The sequence below is a fragment of the Pelophylax lessonae genome (genome assembly GCF_965119305.1).
Source record: "Pelophylax lessonae genome assembly, chromosome: 1".
NCBI classification, from domain to species: Eukaryota; Metazoa; Chordata; class Amphibia; order Anura; family Ranidae; genus Pelophylax; species Pelophylax lessonae.
In genome coordinates, this window is record NC_138768.1 from 373,434,049 (window position 1) to 373,457,655 (window position 23,607).

General features: G+C 42.1%; 1 protein-coding gene across 1 annotated transcript in view; it reads right to left on the reverse strand.

The window, feature by feature from the left end:
* LOC309543829 (cytochrome P450 2J6-like) overlaps positions 1 to 23,607 on the reverse strand; it is a 78,519-nt gene that overhangs the window by 45,756 nt on the left and 9,156 nt on the right. The window contains exons 2-5 of the mRNA XM_082242994.1: positions 21,904 to 22,066; positions 9,798 to 9,947; positions 9,376 to 9,536; positions 9,106 to 9,282 (exon numbers count right to left, since the gene is read on the reverse strand). Of these exons, the coding sequence (XP_082099120.1) occupies positions 9,106 to 9,282; positions 9,376 to 9,536; positions 9,798 to 9,947; positions 21,904 to 22,066 (651 nt within the window). The remainder of the gene's footprint in view (positions 1 to 9,105; positions 9,283 to 9,375; positions 9,537 to 9,797; positions 9,948 to 21,903; positions 22,067 to 23,607) is intronic.

Consider the following 23,607-nt stretch of genomic DNA (forward strand, 5'->3'; position numbering starts at 1 on the left):
GGCAATCCTAACATAATAAGAAGAATATATATGAAAGAATGGGTGAGTAAATGGTTGGCGAACTAATGAAGGAATGAGAAGGTGTTTTATTGTGTCAAAGATTTTGGTAAAGAAAATGTAAAATTATAACTACTTTAACCATTTCTGGGCAGGAAGGATTTGCCCCCTTAATGACCAGGCCATTTTTTGTGATTCGGTACTGCGCGTTATTTTAACGGAAAAGTGCGCGGTTGTGCGACGCTGTACCGAAAAAAAAAATTGATGTCCTTTTTTTCCCACAAATAGAGCTTTTTTTGGTGGTATTTGATCACCTGTGCGATTTTTATTTTTTGCGCTATAAACAAAAAAAGAGTGACATTTCTGAAAACAAAAAAAAAACAATATAATATAAACTTTACACATTCTGCTATATAACATTCCCCCCCAAAAAATGTAAAAATACAAATTATTCATTCTTTTAGGCTAATTTGTATTCTGCTACATATTTTTGGTAAAGAAAAAATTGCAATAAGTGTATTTTGATTGGTTTGATTGGCGTCTACAAACTAGGGGAAACATTTATGTCATTTTTATTTATTTATTTAGTTATTTTTACTAGTAATGGCGGCGATCTGCGATTTTTAGCAGGATTGTGATGGACAGATTGGACCCCTAACTGACATTTTTGACACTTTTGGGGGGACCAGTGACATTACTACAGTAATCAGTGCTAAAAATATGCTGTTACTGTAATAATGACATTGCCAGGGAAGGGGTTAACCTAGGGGTGATCAAAGGGTTAAGTGTGAGCCTAGGGGAGTGTTTACTAACTGTATGGGGGATAGGCTTGTGAAATGATTATAGTGACCTGTGATCCTATATAGCAGGATCACAGGCGCTCTGTGATCATTTCAGAGAGAAGAACAGCGTTTACAACAGCTGATTGTTCTTCTCTCTCAGTGGGGAGCGATCGCTGGCGGTCGGGGGCAATCGGTGCCACTGGTCCTGTGCATCGGAATCCCCGCTGCCTCGTCCCCCAACACTACGCGCGCGAATGATGTAGGGCTATGTCAGTTCGCGCAGGGGAGGCTGCCTGCTGCAGTAAATCTGCAGCAGGCGGTTGTAATGTGGTTAAGGGTTACTGAGAGATAAAGCAACCATAACCAAAATAATGTTTTGCAAGTGTTACATGCATGCTCTTGAAGAAGTTGCTAAGGTTTTTGGTGGGAAAATTTGTTTGGTTACAGTCTTAAAGTATTTGCCTTTTTTGGATATATTACTTCATTCAATTGTTATATTGCTTACAATAAATATGTTTTTTTTTTTATGATAATCATATATTGCAAAGTTGGGAAGTTGGGAAACTAAGTTCTGAGGCAGAATGTGGGCTTAGGTAAAGTGTTCTGTTCTGGGACCCCCTGGTTCCACTTGGGTGCGGAGGATAAAAAGAACTGAAGGTATTTTTGCCTTAGGTTACTTCTGGATCCAATAATGTTTTATTAAATCCTGCTGCAATATTAGGTTTGAGAAAGATGTTCACTTGAATATATATATAATACAATATAATACAGTATATGTATATGTCTAGTAATGAAAACTGCTGCTATTAAACATTTTTATTTCTGCATTCTTATGGACTTATGTTAGAATTTTTAAAATGGCGAGAATATTGTTGTTAACACCTCCGAAAAGAAGAAAAAATAAAAGCCTTTATCTAGTAGTTTACTTGATTCTGTAGTTATTCATGTTGACTGGAGAGTATCTACCCCCCCCCCCCAATTTACGCCTCTACCCAAATGGTATACTTGAAGAAATGACTAAGTCCTTGCATGGAAATCCTTGTTGTTTTAAAGGCACAGGAGGTCCTGGAATTATTCCAGAAGCTTTGCCAAGCCATCATTTCAGTCGGACCCTCTCTCCTTCAATACCAAAGGTTAAAAGTAGACTCCTGAAAAAGTTCTTGGCAATTCCTGGAGGAATAGTCATGATGCCAACCCAAGGCCTGAAGGTTCCAGTGGACACCACAAGGGAAAGATCTGAGGTGCCGGCCTGAAGACCCAAGTGACCTAACCAAAAGGATGACTTCTTTGTTTCTTTGCAACATCAGTTCCAGTCTGTCCGTGTATGTCAAGTTCTGTCCTTACCAAGAAGCAAGCTCTAATAGGGTGGTAGATTTCTTCTGGCTATATGGGAAAGTACAGAATCCTCTGAGGTGTTTAGAAGTTTAGGGAATGAACTTGAGGACTGAAATAATGTGGACTTTGTACAGCCTGGAAACTTATGGACATTTACAAGGTTCAAAACAGACTAGAATAGAGACTTTTCTGTTCTGTTATATTTTGCTGAAGATTAATTTATTAACTTAAGGACTGTTACATTCTCCTTTTTTCTCATGTACGTTTGCTATACAGTTGAGATAACAGTTGAAATGACCCTCATTTATGTATCATTATCTTGCCATATGTAATTTGAATGTGTCTATGGTTTGATATTTATATATATATTGTATGCTTATAAGGATGGGCCAATGCATTTATAGGAAACAGTCCAGGATGATGTGTATTGGAGACAGGATTTTTTAAATTGTCACGTTGCGACAAAAGGGGAGGTTGTAAGGGTCTTGTAAAGACCCTCCCTTAATATTGGCCTTACTGTGACTTAACCTAGAGTGATTCTTTAACGTTTGCTTTTAGCTAGCCAGTCTCATATGTGGCATACACTCATCTTTGTTGTATACAAAGGGGGACGTTTTTTTATCATATGATAACTAAGTTTGTTATGACACGACTTTTGAGTTGGGAGTTATGAAATTTCTTTGAAATACTTATTTATACAGCCTGAGCCGTAGTGGCTAGGTTGTTAAAGTGTTTTGATGTTGATGTTTTCTAATGAAAAAAATTTGAAACCAATAATAAACGGCCGTGGCCAATTATTTTTCCAAAGAGATGTGTCTGCATTATTTATTTAAAGGAACAATTTTTAGATAATGGTTGATAGTATTAAGCGTTAATGACAGAATTCCTGCCTACTGTCCCATTAATTAACTGTAAAGCAGAGTTCCGGACGTTTTTTGTTTTTTTAGATAAAAGATCCCCTGGAATAGTCACCGCTTGTGCTTTAACATTTAACTATCTTCTAAACTGTCCTCTGGTTTGTTTTTGTGCAGCATTTAGAACTTACTTTTTCATGTACTGTAGAGCGCAGCCATCTAGAGCGTGGGCATGTGAAGCAGCTGTGTCTCTCTCTGGGATTCTGTGCATTGCATTACGTTATTTCCTGTTTGGAAATGACTCAATGCTACCAGCCGGCAATGCCCATTGACTCCTGGGATTGATGATACACATCTCCCAGGAGCCAATGTAATGCGGTGTGATACACAGGAAGAAAAAGTGCCAATGCTTTTATAATCAAGGTAAAAAGACAGAAAAAAAAGTGCCAATGCTTTTTTAAAATGAAAAACAGAACTGGATGGGACAAAGTGGCTAGAACTCCGCTTTAAGATTGTACAATAATACACAAATATATACTTTAGGAAATATGTATTACTTACTAACAAGTGCTATTAAGGGTGACAAACATATGTCCATAATAATTCCATTAAAAAGTGGGTCTGTCTTTCTATGAGGACAAGCAATGGGTGGACATTTTTCTATTAGTTTAATGTTGTAAACATTGCCCGGTCATATCCTGATAATACACTGTATTTAAGGTACTGAACCCGGAATTAAAACGAGTGATGCATTATTCTGTGTCCGTGTTTGACTGAGATCTGCATTGCTTTCACAGGGCTCTGTGTGTGTCTGAACATGTGGAACGGACAGTGCCTGCAGAGGTTAGTTTAAATTGGTATTTTAAGAGGAATAAATCCCTCAGATAGATGGGTCCCGTTAACTCATTACAAATCTGGGATAACCTTTTATTTAGTATAGGAGTAATATATAGGGAGTACATAGAAATAGAGGTACTATTAACTTGTTGTATGTTAGTTGTAGTTTCCTTTCAGCAGGAAATGTGGGTAGGGGGTGGTAATCAAGTTGTGTGTGTGTACAGTCCAATGTGATCTAAGAGCGATCCTATCTCCTGTGCTGTATTGAGGAGCGCTGTTCTGACATCAGGGTAGATGATGGTAGACCTCCTCCTGGCTTTGTAGTGGCTTCCTCTGAAGGTTTGGACCTTACAGGCAAATTGTACACAATGAGTGAGGAGTGGGGGGATAATAGTTTGTGCTTTGGATGATTTTGGAGGTGGGGGAATGAGCGTCCCTCTGTAATGGGAAGTTTAATGGGGATTTGGGGGGTGGGGGATATGTGCTAGAAGGAGAATTGGGATTTGTGCTAGGAGGAGGATTTAGGGGGCATTGTCGTAGAAGAGAAAGGGGGGTTGTGCCAGGAGGGGTGGAGGAAAATGAGCTGATAGAAGGGATTGCGGGGGGGGGGGGATTGGGGGATTTGTGCTATGAGGAAGGATTGTGGGGGGATTTGTGCTAGGAGGGGGATTAGGGGGATTTGTGCTAGGGGGAGGGATTGGGGGGGGGTTGTGCTAGGGGGAGGGATTGGGGGGGTTTGGGGGAGAAAATTTGTGCTAGGGTGGAAATTTGAGAAGAAAGAGAATGTGTGCCAGGTGGATGATTCTTTGGGGTGAGAGAGATTCATGCTAGGAGGGGGAATTGGGGTGGGATTTGAGCTGGAAGGCAGGATTGAGGGGCAAAGATTTGTGCTGGGAGGGGGATTTAAACTGGGAGGGGAGGGAATATTTGCATTTTTGTTTGGGGAGAATTTTGGCTTGCAATTGGAATCTATGCTTAGGGGATGAGTGTGCTTATTAGTGCACAATCACTCAGGGAGGGATTTATGCTGAGACAGGATGCGCACACTTTGGGGAAGGGGGGGGATGCAGTTTGTTATCTTCCCCCTGGGTGCAAGATGACCTTGACCCAACACTGCCTGCACTACACACAGGGCCCTTAACAGATCCCCTCCTCCCCACACAGCACATAGCTGAGATTTCCCTTAAAGACACAGGCTCAATCTGCACAGCGTATGGCTAGCTGCTATACAGCTGTTTTACAGTTCTGACCTGTGAAATTCCCAGATTGGAATTGCAATGCAGCTGCAGTAGTCAGCTACACACTATTCAGATCGATCCTGTGTCTGTAAGGGAATCCTATTTCAGCCATGTTCTGTGTGGGGAGGAAAAGATCAGCTGATTGCCCAGGCTGTGTGCAGTGCAGGGATGGAAGGAGGAGCTCTGCTGAGTTCTCTGCCACCAGTAACCCTGTTTATCTCTGCTGACCTCTGTATACTGCCCTACTGACTCCTGTTCTCTACCCTGCTGACCACTGTACACTGACCCCTGTACACTGGCCTGTTAGCCCATGTACACTGCCCTTCTGACCACTGTCTTCTCCCCTGCTGATACCCTTTCCTCAGCCCTACTGACCCCTGTCTTTTTCCCTGATAACACCTGTCCTTATCCTGTTAACCCCTGTCATCTGCTCTGTTGATTCCTGTCCTCTGCCCTGCTGACCCCTGCCTCCTGCCCTACTGACTGCCTGTACACTTCTCTACTGACTCTTGTACACTCCCTTGCTGACTTCTCATCTTCTGCCCTGCTGACCCCCTGCACACTGCCCTGCTATTCCCTGTATACTGCCCTACAAACGAATGGCCTCTGTATTCTGCCCTATCCTCTGCCCTGCTCACCCCTGTACATTGCCCTGCTAATCTCACATCCTCTGCCCCACTGACATTTTTTACCGCACCCCCCACATCAGACAGGCTAGATCTGGCCCTGATCCAAATATAAAATTATCCAGAGTATCAAGTGTTAAACTTGCAATGAGGATTCAGAACAATAGAATCCCAGATATTGCAACTTCACTGCCACCAGCAATCACAATGGCCTCATGGCTATACTCACAAATGTGATAACATGGTGACAACAGGCTTTGCCCTTACGCTTGACACTCCTGGGAGGGTCCTTTCCAGGGATGTAACAAATGTAAAGATAGAAGAAGAACACCCCAATCTCCATTTTAAGTGTTGTTCTCTTTATAATTTTTATTTTTTGTGTGTTATGTGAACTTTAAGGCCAGCTGTAAAGGCTTAGTTCCCCACTGGTGCAGCCAAAGCGATAATGTAGTGCAACTGCAGTGTAAATTGGTGCATTTTAAATACATTTTTTGATGAGTTTTTGAGACGATTTTCATACTGGTGCAATTTCTGCAGGGCAGAGGAGGAGAAGAATAGTTGGGGAAAAATGCACCTGAATCACATCAAAAATGTGAGTACATACGATTTTTTATGCGTTTCTATTGAAGTCTACGGGACAAAAAATCAAACTTCATTGAACCAAAGTAGCACATGTACCTTCCCTAAAATCGCATCGTAGCTGCATTGCATTGATGTGAACAGGCACCATTGAAAGGAATGTGATTGCCATTGTCATGTGATTTTGTGCTATTCAAGTCACATATGAAATTATACCAGTGTGAAGCAGGCCTTAAACACAGCAATTTATAATCATGAGGTTGCTGCACAGTTTTTACCTGATTAAGCTAAATATGAATCAACAGAGAGAAAAGAATTGGAGCACACAGTAGCTGTGCCAGTTTGCAATACTCTTGAACATTCTGCATAATCATCGTAGTGAAATTTTGATGTCCGTATACATCTATCAGACGTTTTTAAAAAGAATCCACAGGATGTGCACAGCACAAGGACAAAAAGCACAAGTCAGTTTTTTATATAAATACAGGTATATTTTAACTAGCTTTTGTAAATCAGGATCATTTCACAAGACATTTTACCAAATCAGGCACCAAGGTACATAGTTACATAGTTAGTCAGGTTAAAAAAGACACCTCTGCCCCTCTGGCTCAACCAATAAAAAACAGTAAAGAAAGCATAACCGTACAATCCCATATACACAATCCTATACCCGCAGAGGAAGGCAAAAAACCCCAGGAAAACATGATCCAATTTCCAATTTGCTACAGCAGGGGAAAAATTCCTTCCTGATCCCCCAAGAGGCAATCGGATATTCCCTGGATCAACTTTACCTATAAATATTAGTACCCAGTTATATTATTTACACCTAGAAAATAATGCAGGCTTTCTTTAAAGCAATCTAGTGAGCTGGCCAGAACCATCTCTGGGGGGAGTCTATTCCACATTTTCCCAGCTCTTACTTTGAGGAAACCTTTCAATTTTTGGAGAAAAAATCTCTTTGCCTCTAGACATAAAGACTGCCCCCTTGTCCTCTGTGATGACCTTAAATAAATAACTGAACACCAAGTTCACTATATGGACCCCTTATGTATTTATACACAATGATCATATCCCCCCTTAATCTCCTCTTCTCAAGAGAGAATAAGTTCAGTTCCTCTAATCTTTCCTCATAGCTGAGCTCCTCCATGCCTCTTATCAGTTTGGTTGCCCTTCTCTGTACTTTCTCCAGTCCCCGATATCCTTTTTAAGAACTGGTGCCCAAAACTGAACTGCATATTCCTGATGAGGTCTTACTAATGATTTGTACAGGGGCAAAATTATATCTCTCTCTCTCTCTCTGGAGTCCATGCCTCCTAAATTATGTGTTGGGGTGTTTGCTTTCCAAAATGGGGTCATTTTGTGGGGGTTTCCATTGTCCTGGGGTTCCAGGGCCTTCAAAAGTGTGATTGATTGTAATGAAATTATATGTGTAATTTATGCTCCTAGAACACCTGACGGTGTTCCTTGCATGTTGGGCCTCTGTATGTGGCTATGCTGTGACAAAGTCCCACACATGTGGTATCGCTATACTCAGGAGGAGTAGTAGAATGTATTTTGGGGTGTCATTTTTGCTATGTACATGCTATGTGTTAGAAATATCCTATAAATTGACAACTTTGTGTAAAAAAAAAATGCGTTTTCATTTTCTTTCCACATTTTCCAAAATCTTGTGGAAAAAAATTACATGTTCAAAAGACTCATTATGCCTCATAGAATATACATTGGGGTGTTTGCTTTCCAAAATGGGGTCATTTTGTGGGTAATTGCATTGTCCTGGTGTTCCAGGGCCTTCAAAAGTGTGATAGGTCGTTAGGAAATTATATGTGTAATTTATGCTCCTAGAACACCTGACGGTGCTCCCTACATGTTGGGCCTCTGTATGTGGCCAGTGTGTAAAAGTCTCACACATGTGGTAATGCCATACTCAGGAGGAGTAGCAGAATGTATTTTGGGGTGTAATTGCAAGTATGCATATACTGTGTGTGAGAAATAACTTGTAATTATGACAATTTTGTGTAAAAAAAAATATATATTTCTTAATTTTCCCAAGAATTTTGGAAAAAAATTACAGCTTCAAAAAACTCACAATGCCTCTTACTAAATACCCTGGAATGTCTACTTTCCAAAAAGGGGTCATTTGGGGAGTATTTGTACTGTCCTGATATTTCAGGGCCTCAAAAAAATGAGATAGGCCGTCAGTACATCAGGTGTGATCAATTTTCAATGATTGGCACCATAGCTTGTAGACTCTATAACTTTCACACAGACTAAATAATAACCACTAATTTGGGTTATTTTTTCCAAAGATATATAGAAGTATAAATTTTGGCCCAAATTTATGAAAAAAAATTACTTATTTGCAAAATTGTATAATAGAAACTAAAACAAAATGTGTTTTTTTCAAAATGTTCGCTCTTTTTTCACTTATATCGCAAAAAATAAAAAATACAGTGGTGATTAAATACTTCCAAAAGAAAGCTCTATTTGTGTGAAAAAATGATAAAAGATTTGATTGGGTACAGCGTTGCAAAACTGAGTAATTATCATTCAAAGTGTGAGAGCGCCGAAAGCTGAATATTGGTCTGGGCAGGAAGGGGGTGTAACTGCTCTGCATGGAAGTGGTTAATGGTCATCAAGGTGTTCAGGCTAATTTAAGAGGGTATTGCAAAATGCTATGATAGTCTTATGCTATGATAATGCAAGCAAATTATGAAAGCCATGAAAGCCATGAAATTATAAAAGCCCCATGAAAGACAATTGCTTTCAACTCATTTCTACCTAACCACAGTAAGTGTAATTGGTTGCTATGTTGGCACACTTTAAAAATAGCCATTGCATCTTTTACTACTCAATCTACCTTTGAAATGTGAGCCAGATAATAGTCAATGACATCTTGAGGTTCCTCTAATGATCCATTCTCCTTATGCATTTTGATCTCATTGTCTGTAAACCGATGTAAGTATTCCATAATTTCAAAGGCTTTCTGATGAGGGCCAGGTAGATGTTTCATCAGCCATGGAAAAGAGTCATATAGCTAGGCCAAAAAAAAGCACCATAATTTAAAAGTACTCAATGGTCAATTAATGACAAACATGAAAAAAAAATGTCTTGCTTTACTAGGACTTACCCTTCCCCATGGTGAGCCAATAATCTCAAGCAGATTATGATTACATTTGACCAAGTTTTTAAAAATCCCATCATCAATCGAAAAACGATGCCCAAAAACCACAGCAGAAATTACATTTACTACAGAATTGGTGATCTGTTCTGAGGGATCAAAAGCTTCTCCTAAAACATATAAAAAAGGATTATTTATGTTTGACCTCTTTTCACTGAATATACTGTATTAGCAACCCATGAAAATTCACCTTAAGCCTAGGTTCCCATTGGTGCGTGCGGAACACCGCATGTGATTCGCACAGGAATCTAACATTGACACCCGCAGCAGATCGCATGGACATAGGGCAATTTCTAGTAATTCTACTCGTACACATTTGAAAAATAAACAGTAAAAATCATAGTAGTCTGGATAAAATTCATTAGACTAACCGTTCTTGGTTTTAAATGACTCCACCAGACAGCAAGCTTCTTCTTGTATACGTGACTCCAGGCCACATTTTCCTAGCCCAAGGTTTCTTAGGGTCATTAACGCAAAACGTCTATGCTGTTTCCACATGTGTCCATTAGATGTGACTATAGCTAAGAAAACAAAAAGATTTTTTGTAAATTTATTTGAAAGATATTACTGCAGATTTGTAAAAAAAAAAATATATATAATATATATATATATATATTATTAAAAAAAATAAAAAACTATATATGATTTTTGTAAACTTTGTTGTCTGATTCTAGCTGTTTCTCCTCTTGAGGTAAAATATGTTTTAGAAAAATATTTAAATGAGATATTGGTTACACAGTAAAGAATAGGTTACAAATCTAGTTCTTTAACCACTTTACGACTGCTCACAGTAATATTACTGCGGCAGAGTGGCTCGTTATCGTCTGACGACGTAGTACTACGTCGTCAGACACTCCCCCTTCTGGGTGGCGCTTGCGCGCCGCCGGAGGCTCGCTCCCGCTGTTTTCATTCACAGCGGGAGTCGGGCCAGGGGAGGAGCAGCGGCGATCGCCGCTGCTCTTACCCGATCGTCGGGGATCGAGTCTGGAGATCCGCCCGCTGTGTGTAAACACAAGCGGGCGGATCTCCATAGTGACAGGGAGTGACAGATCGGACTGTTCAGCATAGCTGGACATCCGATCTGTCCATGACTCACTCAGTCACCTCCCCCCCCCACACGTCAGTAAGCACCAGGCATACATTAACCCCTCCCTCTCCAATAAAATTAACCCCTTCCCTGCCAGTGTCATTTTTACAGTAACAGTGCATATATATAGCACTGATTACTGCAGTAATGTCACTGGTACCCCCAAAAGTGTCAAAAATGTCAGTCAAGGGTCCGATCTGTCCGCCGCAATGTCGCAGTCCCGCAAAAAAAAATCGCAGATCGCCGCCATTACGCGTTAAAAAAAAAAACACCAAAAATGACAGAAATCTTTCCCTTTGTTAGTAAACGCAATAACTTTTGCGCAAACCAATCAAAATACGCTTATTGCAATTTTTTTTACCAAACATAGGTAGCAGAAAACAAATTGGCCAAAAATTTTTCAAAAAATTGGTTTTTACATCTTTTTTGGGGGGAATTTCATATAAAAAAATGTTAAAAATATTGTTATTTTTTCAAAATAAACGCTCTTTTTTTGTTTATAGCGCAAAAAGTAAAAATCGCACAGGTGATCAAATACCACCAAAAGAAAGCTCTGTTTGTGGGAAAAAAAGGACGTACATTTCTTTTGGGTACGGCGTCGCACGACCGCGCAATTGTCAGTTGAAGTTGCACAGCGCCGAATCGCAAAAAGTGGCCTGGACGGAAGACAGCAAAATCCTCCGGTGGTAAAGTGGTTAATATAGAAAAATTGAACTACATGTTCGATGTGCCAGTGCTTTCAGATTTTATGATACCCTATGATTAAACACTAAAGGTGTGAAACATGTCAAGGTTCTTGTGGGACTTGTGTTTTTTGTGAGTAAACACCCACTGATATTGCAAGGTACCACTTACTGTTTTTGTGTTCAGTGCTTTCAGACTCTCATGAGTGTGTCTGTGGCAGGATGCTTTATAATGCGTCATGAATAGTGTTGAGCGAACACGGACTGTATTATTCGTGTTCGTACCGAATAATTGGATTTTTTTTACCCGAACACGGACACGGACACTTTACTGTATGTTTGGGTAAAAATCCGTGTTCGGTCGTTTTATTTCCGGGTTTTGCATGCTTTGGCGCTCTTTTCATGGCGGGCTTTCAACAGCCAATCAACAATCGTTTAACTGGTGTGCCTTAAGCCATCCCAGCCATGCCTGCAAATGTCTTAGTAGCTGTGATTGGCCGTCTGAAGCATGTGACCAAGTCTTTATAAGTTCGAGGCAGCCGCCGCAGCAGCGTCATTCTGCTGCTTAGCTAAGGGACAGAGCACACATCAATGTGCTGGCTGCTGATTAGGGAAAGATAGGCAGGAAAAAACCATTTGTGTCCGGATAGAATTGAGGGACAGGTCGGAGTGTTTAGGCAGGGCGAGTTGTAGGCATTTTAGGGATAGAGTCTGCTGAATTATAGGGTCAGTGTCTTCTACAAACTACAATCGATATTGCTGTGTGGGGGGTGGGGTGAATCTGCACTCAATCCTGATCTACGATCTCTTCTCAATCCTGTTAGGGACAGAGTCTGCTGAATTTTAGGGAAACTGTGTTCTACAAACTACAATCGATATTGCTGTGTGGTGTGGGATTGGAGATAGGCAGGTGTCAGTGATCCACATCCATTTTTCTGTGTGTGAGCTGCAGTGAACACAATCTTTTTGGGCTGCAGTGAACACAATCTTTTTGGGCTGCAGTTATCACAATCTTTTTGGGCTGCAGTGAACACAATCTTTTTGGGCTGCAGTGAACACAATCTTTTTGGGGTGCAGTGAACAAAATCTTTTTGGGGTGCAGTGAACACAATCCTTTTTGGTGTGCAGTGAACACAATCTTTGTGGGGTGCAGTGAACAAAATCCTTTGTGGGGTGCAGTGAACACAATCTTTTTGGGGTGCAGTGAACAAAATCCTTTTTGGGGTGCAGTGAACAACATCCTTTTTGGGGTGCAGTGAACACAATCTTTTTGGGGTGCAGTGAACAAAATCCTTTGTGGGGTGCAGTGAACACAATCTTTTTGGGGTGCAGTGAACACAATCTTTTTGGGGTGGAGTGAACAACATCCTTTTTGGGGTGCAGTGAACAAAATCCTTTTTGGGGTGCAGTGAACAAAATCATTTTTGGGGTGCAGTGAACACAATCTTTTTGGGGTGCAGTGAACACAATCTTTGTGGGGTGCAGTGAACACAATCTTTTTGGGGTGGAGTGAACAACATCCTTTTTGGGGTGCAGTGAACAACATCCTTTTTGGGGTGCAGTGAACACAATCTTTTTGGGGTGCAGTGAACACAATCTTTGTGGGGTACAGTGAACAGAATCTTTGTGGGGTGCAGTGAACACAATCTTTGGGGGGTACAGTGAACACAATCTTTTTGGGGTGCAGTGAACACAATCTTTGTGGGGTGCAGTGAACACAATCTTTTTGGGGTGGAGTGAACAAAATCATTTTTGGGGTGCAGTGAACAACATCCTTTTTGGGGTGCAGTGATCAAAATCCTTTTTGGGGTGCAGTGAACACAATCTTTTTGGGGTGCAGTGAACAAAATCCTTTGTGGGGTGCAGTGAACAGAATCTTTGTGGGGTGCAGTGAACACAATCTTTGGGGGGGTACAGTGAACACAATCTTTTTGGGGTGCAGTGAACACAATCTTTGTGGGGTACAGTGAACAGAATCTTTGTGGGGTGCAGTGAACACAATCTTTGGGGGGTACAGTGAACACAATCTTTTTGGGGTGCAGTGAACACAATCTTTGGGGGGTACAGTGAACACAATCTTTTTGGGGTGCAGTGAACACAATCTTTGTGGGGTGCAGTGAACACAATCTTTGGGGGGGTACAGTGAACACAATCTTTTTGGGGTGCAGTGAACAACATCCTTTTAGGGTGCAGTGAACACAATCTTTGTGGGGTGCAGTGAACAACATCCTTTTAGGGTGCAGTGAACAGAATCTTTGTGGGGTACAGTGAACAGAATCTTTGTGGGGTGCAGTGAACACAATCTTTGGGGGGTACAGTGAACACAATCTTTGTGAGGTGCAGTGAACACAATCTTTGTGGGGTGCAGTGAACACAATCATTGTGGGGTGCAGTGAACTCAATCTTTGTGGGGTACAGTGAACACAATCTCATACTTCTGAAGATTTGAGGGTGCTGCCTGTTCCATACTCCCCCTACTCCTCATCTAGCCTTTTAGGGGTACAAACAATAGTAATTGGGGCCTAGTGTGGTTGTGTACGTGTGATATACATACACTTTTTTTGGATCATATTTTCTATTCCGCTATTTAATCAAAAACCTTTGGGGATCAGTTAAATTGGGGGATAGTCTGTGTTGGTACGTGTGAGAGAGATCCACCTTTCCAAGTTGTTGGGGTTCATCTCATACTTCTGAAGGTTTGAGGGTGCTGCCTGTTCCATACTCCCCCTACTCCTAGCCTTTTAGGGGTACAAACAATAGTAATTGGGGCCTAGTGTGGTTGTGTACGTGTGATATACATACACTTTTTTTGGATCATATTTTCTATTCCGCTATTTAATCAAAAACCTTTGGGGATCAGTTAAATTGGGGGATAGTCTGTGTTGGTACGTGTGAGAGAGATCCACCTTTCCAAGTTGTTGGGGTTCATCTCATACTTCTGAAGGTTTGAGGGTGCTGCCTGTTCCATACCCCCCCTACTCCTCATCTAGCCTTTTAGGGGTACAAACAATAGTAATTGGGGCCTAGTGTGGTTGTGTACGTGTGATATACATACACTTTTTTTGGATCATATTTTCTATTCCGCTATTTAATCAAAAACCTTTGGGGATCAGTTAAATTGGGGGATAGTCTGTGTTGGTACGTGTGAGAGAGATCCACCTTTCCAAGTTGTTGGGGTTCATCTCATACTTCTGAAGGTTTGAGGGTGCTGCCTGTTCCATACTCCCCCTACTCCTAGCCTTTTAGGGGTACAAACAATAGTAATTGGGGCCTAGTGTGGTTGTGTACGTGTGATATACATACACTTTTTTTGGATCATATTTTCTATTCCGCTATTTAATCAAAAACCTTTGGGGATCAGTTAAATTGGGGGATAGTCTGTGTTGGTACGTGTGAGAGAGATCCACCTTTCCAAGTTGTTGGGGTTCATCTCATACTTCTGAAGGTTTGAGGGTGCTGCCTGTTCCATACCCCCCCTACTCCTCATCTAGCCTTTTAGGGGTACAAACAATAGTAATTGGGGCCTAGTGTGGTTGTGTACGTGTGATATACATACACTTTTTTTGGATCATATTTTCTATTCCGCTATTTAATCAAAAACCTTTGGGGATCAGTTAAATTGGGGGATAGTCTGTGTTGGTACGTGTGAGAGAGATCCACCTTTCCAAGTTGTTGGGGTTCATCTCATACTTCTGAAGGTTTGAGGGTGCTGCCTGTTCCATACCCCCCCTACTCCTCATCTAGCCTTTTAGGGGTACAAACAATAGTAATTGGGGCCTAGTGTGGTTGTGTACGTGTGATATACATACACTTTTTTTGGATCATATTTTCTATTCCGCTATTTAATCAAAAACCTTTGGGGATCAGTTAAATTGGGGGATAGTCTGTGTTGGTACGTGTGAGAGAGATCCACCTTTCCAAGTTTTTGGGGGTCATCTCATACTTCTGAAGATTTGAGGGTGCTGCCTGTTCCATACCCCCCCTACTCCTCATCTAGCCTTTTAGGGGTACAAACAATAGTAATTGGGGCCTAGTGTGGTTGTGTACGTGTGATATACATACACTTTTTTTGGATCATATTTTCTATTCCGCTATTTAATCAAAAACCTTTGGGGATCAGTTAAATTGGGGGATAGTCTGTGTTGGTACGTGTGAGAGAGATCCACCTTTCCAAGTTGTTGGGGTTCATCTCATACTTCTGAAGGTTTGAGGGTGCTGCCTGTTCCATACTCCCCCTACTCCTAGCCTTTTAGGGGTACAAACAATAGTAATTGGGGCCTAGTGTGGTTGTGTACGTGTGATATACATACACTTTTTTTGGATCATATTTTCTATTCCGCTATTTAATCAAAAACCTTTGGGGATCAGTTAAATTGGGGGATAGTCTGTGTTGGTACGTGTGAGAGAGATCCACCTTTCCAAGTTGTTGGGGTTCATCTCATACTTCTGAAGGTTTGAGGGTGCTGCCTGTTCCATACCCCCCCTACTCCTCATCTAGCCTTTTAGGGGTACAAACAATAGTAATTGGGGCCTAGTGTGGTTGTGTACGTGTGATATACATACACTTTTTTTGGATCATATTTTCTATTCCGCTATTTAATCAAAAACCTTTGGGGATCAGTTAAATTGGGGGATAGTCTGTGTTGGTACGTGTGAGAGAGATCCACCTTTCCAAGTTGTTGGGGTTCATCTCATACTTCTGAAGGTTTGAGGGTGCTGCCTGTTCCATACCCCCCCTACTCCTCATCTAGCCTTTTAGGGGTACAAACAATAGTAATTGGGGCCTAGTGTGGTTGTGTACGTGTGATATACATACACTTTTTTTGGATCATATTTTCTATTCCGCTATTTAATCAAAAACCTTTGGGGATCAGTTAAATTGGGGGATAGTCTGTGTTGGTACGTGTGAGAGAGATCCACCTTTCCAAGTTGTTGGGGTTCATCTCATACTTCTGAAGGTTTGAGGGTGCTGCCTGTTCCATACCCCCCCTACTCCTCATCTAGCCTTTTAGGGGTACAAACAATAGTAATTGGGGCCTAGTGTGGTTGTGTACGTGTGATATACATACACTTTTTTTGGATCATATTTTCTATTCCGCTATTTAATCAAAAACCTTTGGGGATCAGTTAAATTGGGGGATAGTCTGTGTTGGTACGTGTGAGAGAGATCCACCTTTCCAAGTTTTTGGGGTTCATCTCATACTTCTGAAGATTTGAGGGTGCTGCCTGTTCCATACCCCCCCTACTCCTCATCTAGCCTTTTAGGGGTACAAACAATAGTAATTGGGGCCTAGTGTGGTTGTGTACGTGTGATATACATACACTTTTTTTGGATCATATTTTCTATTCCGCTATTTAATCAAAAACCTTTGGGGATCAGTTAAATTGGGGGATAGTCTGTGTTGGTACGTGTGAGAGAGATCCACCTTTCCAAGTTGTTGGGGTTCATCTCATACTTCTGAAGGTTTGAGGGTGCTGCCTGTTCCATACTCCCCCTACTCCTAGCCTTTTAGGGGTACAAACAATAGTAATTGGGGCCTAGTGTGGTTGTGTACGTGTGATATACATACACTTTTTTTGGATCATATTTTCTATTCCGCTATTTAATCAAAAACCTTTGGGGATCAGTTAAATTGGGGGATAGTCTGTGTTGGTACGTGTGAGAGAGATCCACCTTTCCAAGTTGTTGGGGTTCATCTCATACTTCTGAAGGTTTGAGGGTGCTGCCTGTTCCATACCCCCCCTACTCCTCATCTAGCCTTTTAGGGGTACAAACAATAGTAATTGGGGCCTAGTGTGGTTGTGTACGTGTGATATACATACACTTTTTTTGGATCATATTTTCTATTCCGCTATTTAATCAAAAACCTTTGGGGATCAGTTAAATTGGGGGATAGTCTGTGTTGGTACGTGTGAGAGAGATCCACCTTTCCAAGTTGTTGGGGTTCATCTCATACTTCTGAAGGTTTGAGGGTGCTGCCTGTTCCATACCCCCCCTACTCCTCATCTAGCCTTTTAGGGGTACAAACAATAGTAATTGGGGCCTAGTGTGGTTGTGTACGTGTGATATACATACACTTTTTTTGGATCATATTTTCTATTCCGCTATTTAATCAAAAACCTTTGGGGATCAGTTAAATTGGGGGATAGTCTGTGTTGGTACGTGTGAGAGAGATCCACCTTTCCAAGTTTTTGGGGTTCATCTCATACTTCTGAAGATTTGAGGGTGCTGCCTGTTCCATACCCCCCCTACTCCTCATCTAGCCTTTTAGGGGTACAAACAATAGTAATTGGGGCCTAGTGTGGTTGTGTACGTGTGATATACATACACTTTTTTTGGATCATATTTTCTATTCCGCTATTTAATCAAAAACCTTTGGGGATCAGTTAAATTGGGGGATAGTCTGTGTTGGTACGTGTGAGAGAGATCCACCTTTCCAAGTTGTTGGGGTTCATCTCATACTTCTGAAGGTTTGAGGGTGCTGCCTGTTCCATACTCCCCCTACTCCTAGCCTTTTAGGGGTACAAACAATAGTAATTGGGGCCTAGTGTGGTTGTGTACGTGTGATATACATACACTTTTTTTGGATCATATTTTCTATTCCGCTATTTAATCAAAAACCTTTGGGGATCAGTTAAATTGGGGGATAGTCTGTGTTGGTACGTGTGAGAGAGATCCACCTTTCCAAGTTTTTGGGGTTCATCTCATACTTCTGAAGATTTGAGGGTGCTGCCTGTTCCATACCCCCCCTACTCCTCATCTAGCCTTTTAGGGGTACAAACAATAGTAATTGGGGCCTAGTGTGGTTGTGTACGTGTGATATACATACACTTTTTTTGGATCATATTTTCTATTCCGCTATTTAATCAAAAACCTTTGGGGATCAGTTAAATTGGGGGATAGTCTGTGTTGGTACGTGTGAGAGAGATCCACCTTTCCAAGTTTTTGGGGTTCATCTCATACTTCTGAAGATTTGAGGGTGCTGCCTGTTCCATACCCCCCCTACTCCTCATCTAGCCTTTTAGGGGTACAAACAATAGTAATTGGGGCCTAGTGTGGTTGTGTACGTGTGATATACATACACTTTTTTTGGATCATATTTTCTATTCCGCTATTTAATCAAAAACCTTTGGGGATCAGTTAAATTGGGGGATAGTCTGTGTTGGTACGTGTGAGAGAGATCCACCTTTCCAAGTTGTTGGGGTTCATCTCATACTTCTGAAGGTTTGAGGGTGCTGCCTGTTCCATACTCCCCCTACTCCTAGCCTTTTAGGGGTACAAACAATAGTAATTGGGGCCTAGTGTGGTTGTGTACGTGTGATATACATACACTTTTTTTGGATCATATTTTCTATTCCGCTATTTAATCAAAAACCTTTGGGGATCATTTAAATTGGGGGATAGTCTGTGTTGGTACGTGTGAGAGAGATCCACCTTTCCAAGTTGTTGGGGTTCATCTCATACTTCTGAAGGTTTGAGGGTGCTGCCTGTTCCATACTCCCCCTACTCCTCATCTAGCCTTTTAGGGGTACAAACAATAGTAATTGGGGCCCAGTGTGGTTGTGTACGTGTGATATACATACACTTTTTTTGGATCATATTTTCTATTCCGCTATTTAATTTAACTGGGCCTCCATGCGAGACCTGTGTGCCTTGTTGCGCTGTTTTGAGTACTCCACCAACATGGCCAGTGGCAATGACGCCGTTCTCAGCTTAACTATCCCACTTCTATGCCTCCTTGAAAAAACAATTCGGGCGATGATGGAAGAGGATGTGGCACAGGATGAGGAGGAGGAGGAGGATGAAGAGGTAACATTTCCAAGGCTTTCAGGGCAGTCATTCGCAAGGGGCTCCGAGGGTGGGTTCCTGCACACGCAAACGCCAGGGACGCAATTGTCCAGCAGGGGCACAGTTCTGGAGGATGAGGAGGATGAGGAGGAGGAGGAGCTGGAGGAGGAGATGGAACCATGTTCACAGCAGGGTGGCACCCAGGCCAGCTCATGGCCATCACTGGTGCGTGGCTGGGGGGATACAGAGGACACGGACGATACACCTCCCACAGAGGACAGCCTTTCGTTGCCTCTGGGCAGCCTGGCACACATGAGCGATTACATGCTGCAGTGTCTCCACAACGACCGCCGAGTTGCCCACATTCTAACTTGTGCTGATTACTGGGTGGCCACGCTGCTGGATCCCCGTTACAAGGACAACGTACCGTCCTTAATTTACTCACTGGAGCGCGATCGCAAGATGCGCGAGTACAAGCGCACGCTGGTAGACGCCATGCTGCTGGCATTCCCATCTGACAGCGGGGCCACAGTGGAAGCACAAGGCAGAGGAGGAGGAGGAGGAGGTCGCCAACGCAACCAGGGCACCGCCAGCACCTCAGAAGGCAGGGTTAGCATGGCCGAAATGTGGAAAAGCTTTGTCAGCACGCCACAACAAACAGCAGCACCAGCAGCTCAGATGGAACGTCTTAGCAGGAGGCAGCATTTTACCAACATGGTGGAGCAGTATGTGTGCACACGCCTACATGTAGTGAATGACGGGTCTGCCCCCTTCAACTTCTGGGTCTCCAAATTGGGCACATGGCCTGAGCTTGCCCTTTACGCCTTGGAGGTGCTGGCGTGCCCTGCAGCCAGTGTATTATCTGAACGGGTATTTAGCACGGCTGGGGGCGTTATAACAGACAAGCGCAGCCGCCTGTCCAGAGACAATGTGGACAAGCTCACGTTCATTAAAATGAACCAGGCATGGATCCCACGGGACTTTTCCGTACCTTATGCAGAATAGCAATGGATACCGACCTTACCCACCCATTGTTCCATTTTTGCTCTTTCTCACTCTTTTGGGGTGTACCCTCATTTAAAATTTTTGAAAAGAAGCAGTGTTGGCTACCTCGTCCTCCTCCTCAGGGCCAGATTAATGTAGGGGCTATTGGAGCTGCAGCTCCAGGCCCCTACCTTTTATATAGGCCCCGGGTTGGCCATATTCACTGTTACCGCTCTTCTGTCACTTGTAAACACAGAAGTCTGGCTTCTATGCTCGCTTCCCCAGGCAGCACCCTCAGAACCTCCCCACACAGCGTGAAGGCCGGACAAGGAGGGACAGTTGGCGATGCATGGATGTGTTTATGGGCTTCAGAGACAGCATCCCATGTTGAATTAGGCATGCATGGCTGCACCCTTCCTCCTCTGGGTGCATGGCAAGGCACGGCCCTTAAGGCCCTTCAAAATCCTCAGCACCAAGCCCATGATGCTGTTAATCCGGCCCTGGTCCTCCTCCACCGCCGCTTCCACCTACACCGCCCATAGGTGTGCGCAGCCTATTGCATTAAGGTGTGCACCCCAAAGTTGAAATACACATGCATGTGTTTGCCAGCAGGGAGAGTAATGTATCGGGGCCATGTACCTGTAGGCAAGGAGAAATAGAGCAGAGCAGGTCCCAGGGAGATCTTTCCCATCTCCTCACTGGCAATGCTATGTGCCCTAGGTGATTAGGGTGTGCCCAGGCACACCCAGCACACCCTGTGCGCACGCCTATGTCACCGCCACATCCACCACCACCTCAACCTCCCTCCTACTCCATATGGGCCTCGTCCTTCAGAGATGAAGAAGAACATTGTTTTATTTTTCTGTTTTTTTTTGTTGTTTTAAGTTATTTCCCTATCCACATTTGTTTGCAGAGCACTTGCCATGCTCTTAATTATGTTTTGCTGCCATTTGCAGCACTCTAGCCCTTTCCTTTGGTGTTTTAGAGCCATTTTAGTGCCTTAAAGTTCGGGTCCCCATTGACTTCAATGGGGTTCGGTGTCCGGGAAAAGTTCGGTAAAAGTCCGGGACACGGACCCGGACTTTTTTTTAAAGTTCGGCCGAACCCGTCGAACACGGACATCTAGGTGTCCGCTCAACCCTAGTCATGAAGATTAAAGTCTAATATGCTTTTGATGAAAACAAACTTACCTTTTAACTTTTTTTCATCCTGAAGTGGACTTTGTTCGGCTACCATGCATGTTTGAAAGTGTGGATATGTGTACCGGGTCATGGCCGCAGTCCTTCATGACATATGTACAGTACACATACTTACAGAGAACCAGTGCTACGCAATCTTGAGCATTGGTGATGTTTCCTCACCTGACCTACTTTGCCTTGCTTCGACCCCAGCTTCACTTCTGAAGATGCTCTTCCTCTCAGTATTCCTTTGACCTCTAACTGCCTGTTGCTGACATCAGCTTTTTCCCTGATGTTGAACCTGCTTTACTGATTTAATACATGAATGCTTGCCTGTTGCTGGCTATGGACATTTCCCTGATACTACTTGTGTGTTTTCTATTGTGCTCACAACCAGACCTTCTCCACTGCACTCTCAGCAGCCAAATTCATCTTGGTTACCTTTTCCATTCTGCTGCCTTCATACCAGATGTCTCCTACCTTCAAGGGGTTCATGGACTAAAGTTGCAGAGTAGGCCCCCTTGTCCTCTTAATTACCACCAACAAAATACATCTTCTGTTCATAGTTGTACAAGATTTGCTAGGATGTGGACATATAGCACACACAGTCTGGGCTTCTCTCCCACTTTAGATCAGTTGTAGACATATGTAGGCATTTAATCATCACACATAAATGATCAGAAATAACTTTTGGCCTTATATAAAACAATATACATACTGAAATCTATACGTGCATAATGAGCAAAATATTTTTACCTTTTCCTTGAAGAATTGCTCTTAAAAAGCCAGCCACAGGACGGCCTGAGAGCTCCTCAGAATGAGACACAATGCCATCTTTTACAGCTCTGCAGCCATTCAGCACCACCAGTGGAGTCTCACCAAGCCACAATGTATAGATATTACCATGGAGTTTAGCAAGCTGTAAACAAAAATAATATTTTATTTAAATCTCTCATGTTTATATAACACACTACATATACCTTACAGTACACTTTTGCCACACACGTAAGATGTCTGAGTGCATCATTGTAAACCGCTTTACAGATACTAAAGTGGCTATGTGATGGTGTATAAACGGCACAGTGGTGTAGTGGTTAGCACTTTCCCCTAGCAGCAAGAGGGTCGCTGGTTCGAATCCCATCCACAACACTACCTGCCTGGAGTTTGCATGTTCTCCCTGTGCCTGCGTGGGTTTCCTCCGGGTACTCCGGTTTCCTCCCACACTCCAAAGACATACTGGTAGGTTAATTGGATCCTGTATAAAAAAATTGGCCCTACTGTGTATGTATGTGAGTTAGGGACCTTAGATTGTAAGCTCCTTGAGGGCAGGGACTGATGTGAATGTACAATGTATATGTAAAGTGCTGCGTAAATTGACAGCGCTATAAAAGTACCTGAAATAAATAAAAGTACCTGAAATAAATAAATTAGAATTTAGAGTTATATGGAGATATCAAGGAAAACATAGCTATTAGTTATGTTAAGTTATAAAATAAAAAACATAATAAATTAAAACTATAAAAATAAGAAACACAAGGAAGTCAGTTATCTGTGCATTAAAAACATATCTGTAACTAATGGTTATGATTTCATGTGTACATCCATTAGAGATGTACCAAATATCTTACTCATTTAACAAAAAAAAAACAGCAAGCTAAAGGTACATTTACAAGTTACATTATCAGATAATATGAACAAAGGGGGCACAATTTAACACCAGTTTGATTACCTGAAAAATAATTTCCACAAATTATCTTTGACCTTCAAAACTTTTATCCAATTGGTAGGAAAATTATTGTAAAATATATTGTATTCTGGTAACTACATGCCATATTTGGTTATATCAGTATTGTAATTACTTAATGCTATAATGACATGTATTTATTTGCATACACTTTTCATTTTTCTTTATATGTTCCTTTAACTTCAAATCACACATTCATGAAACAAGTAGGTTAAAGACAAATTAAAGAGAAATGCTGACTATACAATATAACCTCAAGTTATTGACATGTCTGAAATATCCAAGAGGCATATTATAACAAGGGTGATTCACGTGCCCCTTACTTCAATTTTAAAATTGAACTGCCTGTTCAACCTCTATTTCTTCTGAGTCATCAGCTGCATGCAAAGCTTTTCTGGGGTGATTGAATCCCAGGTGACATAGAACAAATGGCCTGCTGAGGAAAGTGCCACTGTGCCCCAACTCCATGTGGCTCCTTACCTCCAGACACCGTAATGATGGCCTCATTTTTCCTACAGACAGTGCACTACATGCCAGTTTAAAATGGGGAATGATAGAGAAAGCACCCCTTTTGCTCTGATATATATCAATATATAGTATATTATATCATAACTTAGCTTTGGGAGCCTCATTAAAGTACTGTGAGTAAAACATACATACTGTGAAAAAAGCAGTAACAAGATTATGAGGCGTTTCAGTAAAAAGTATTTTTCTAA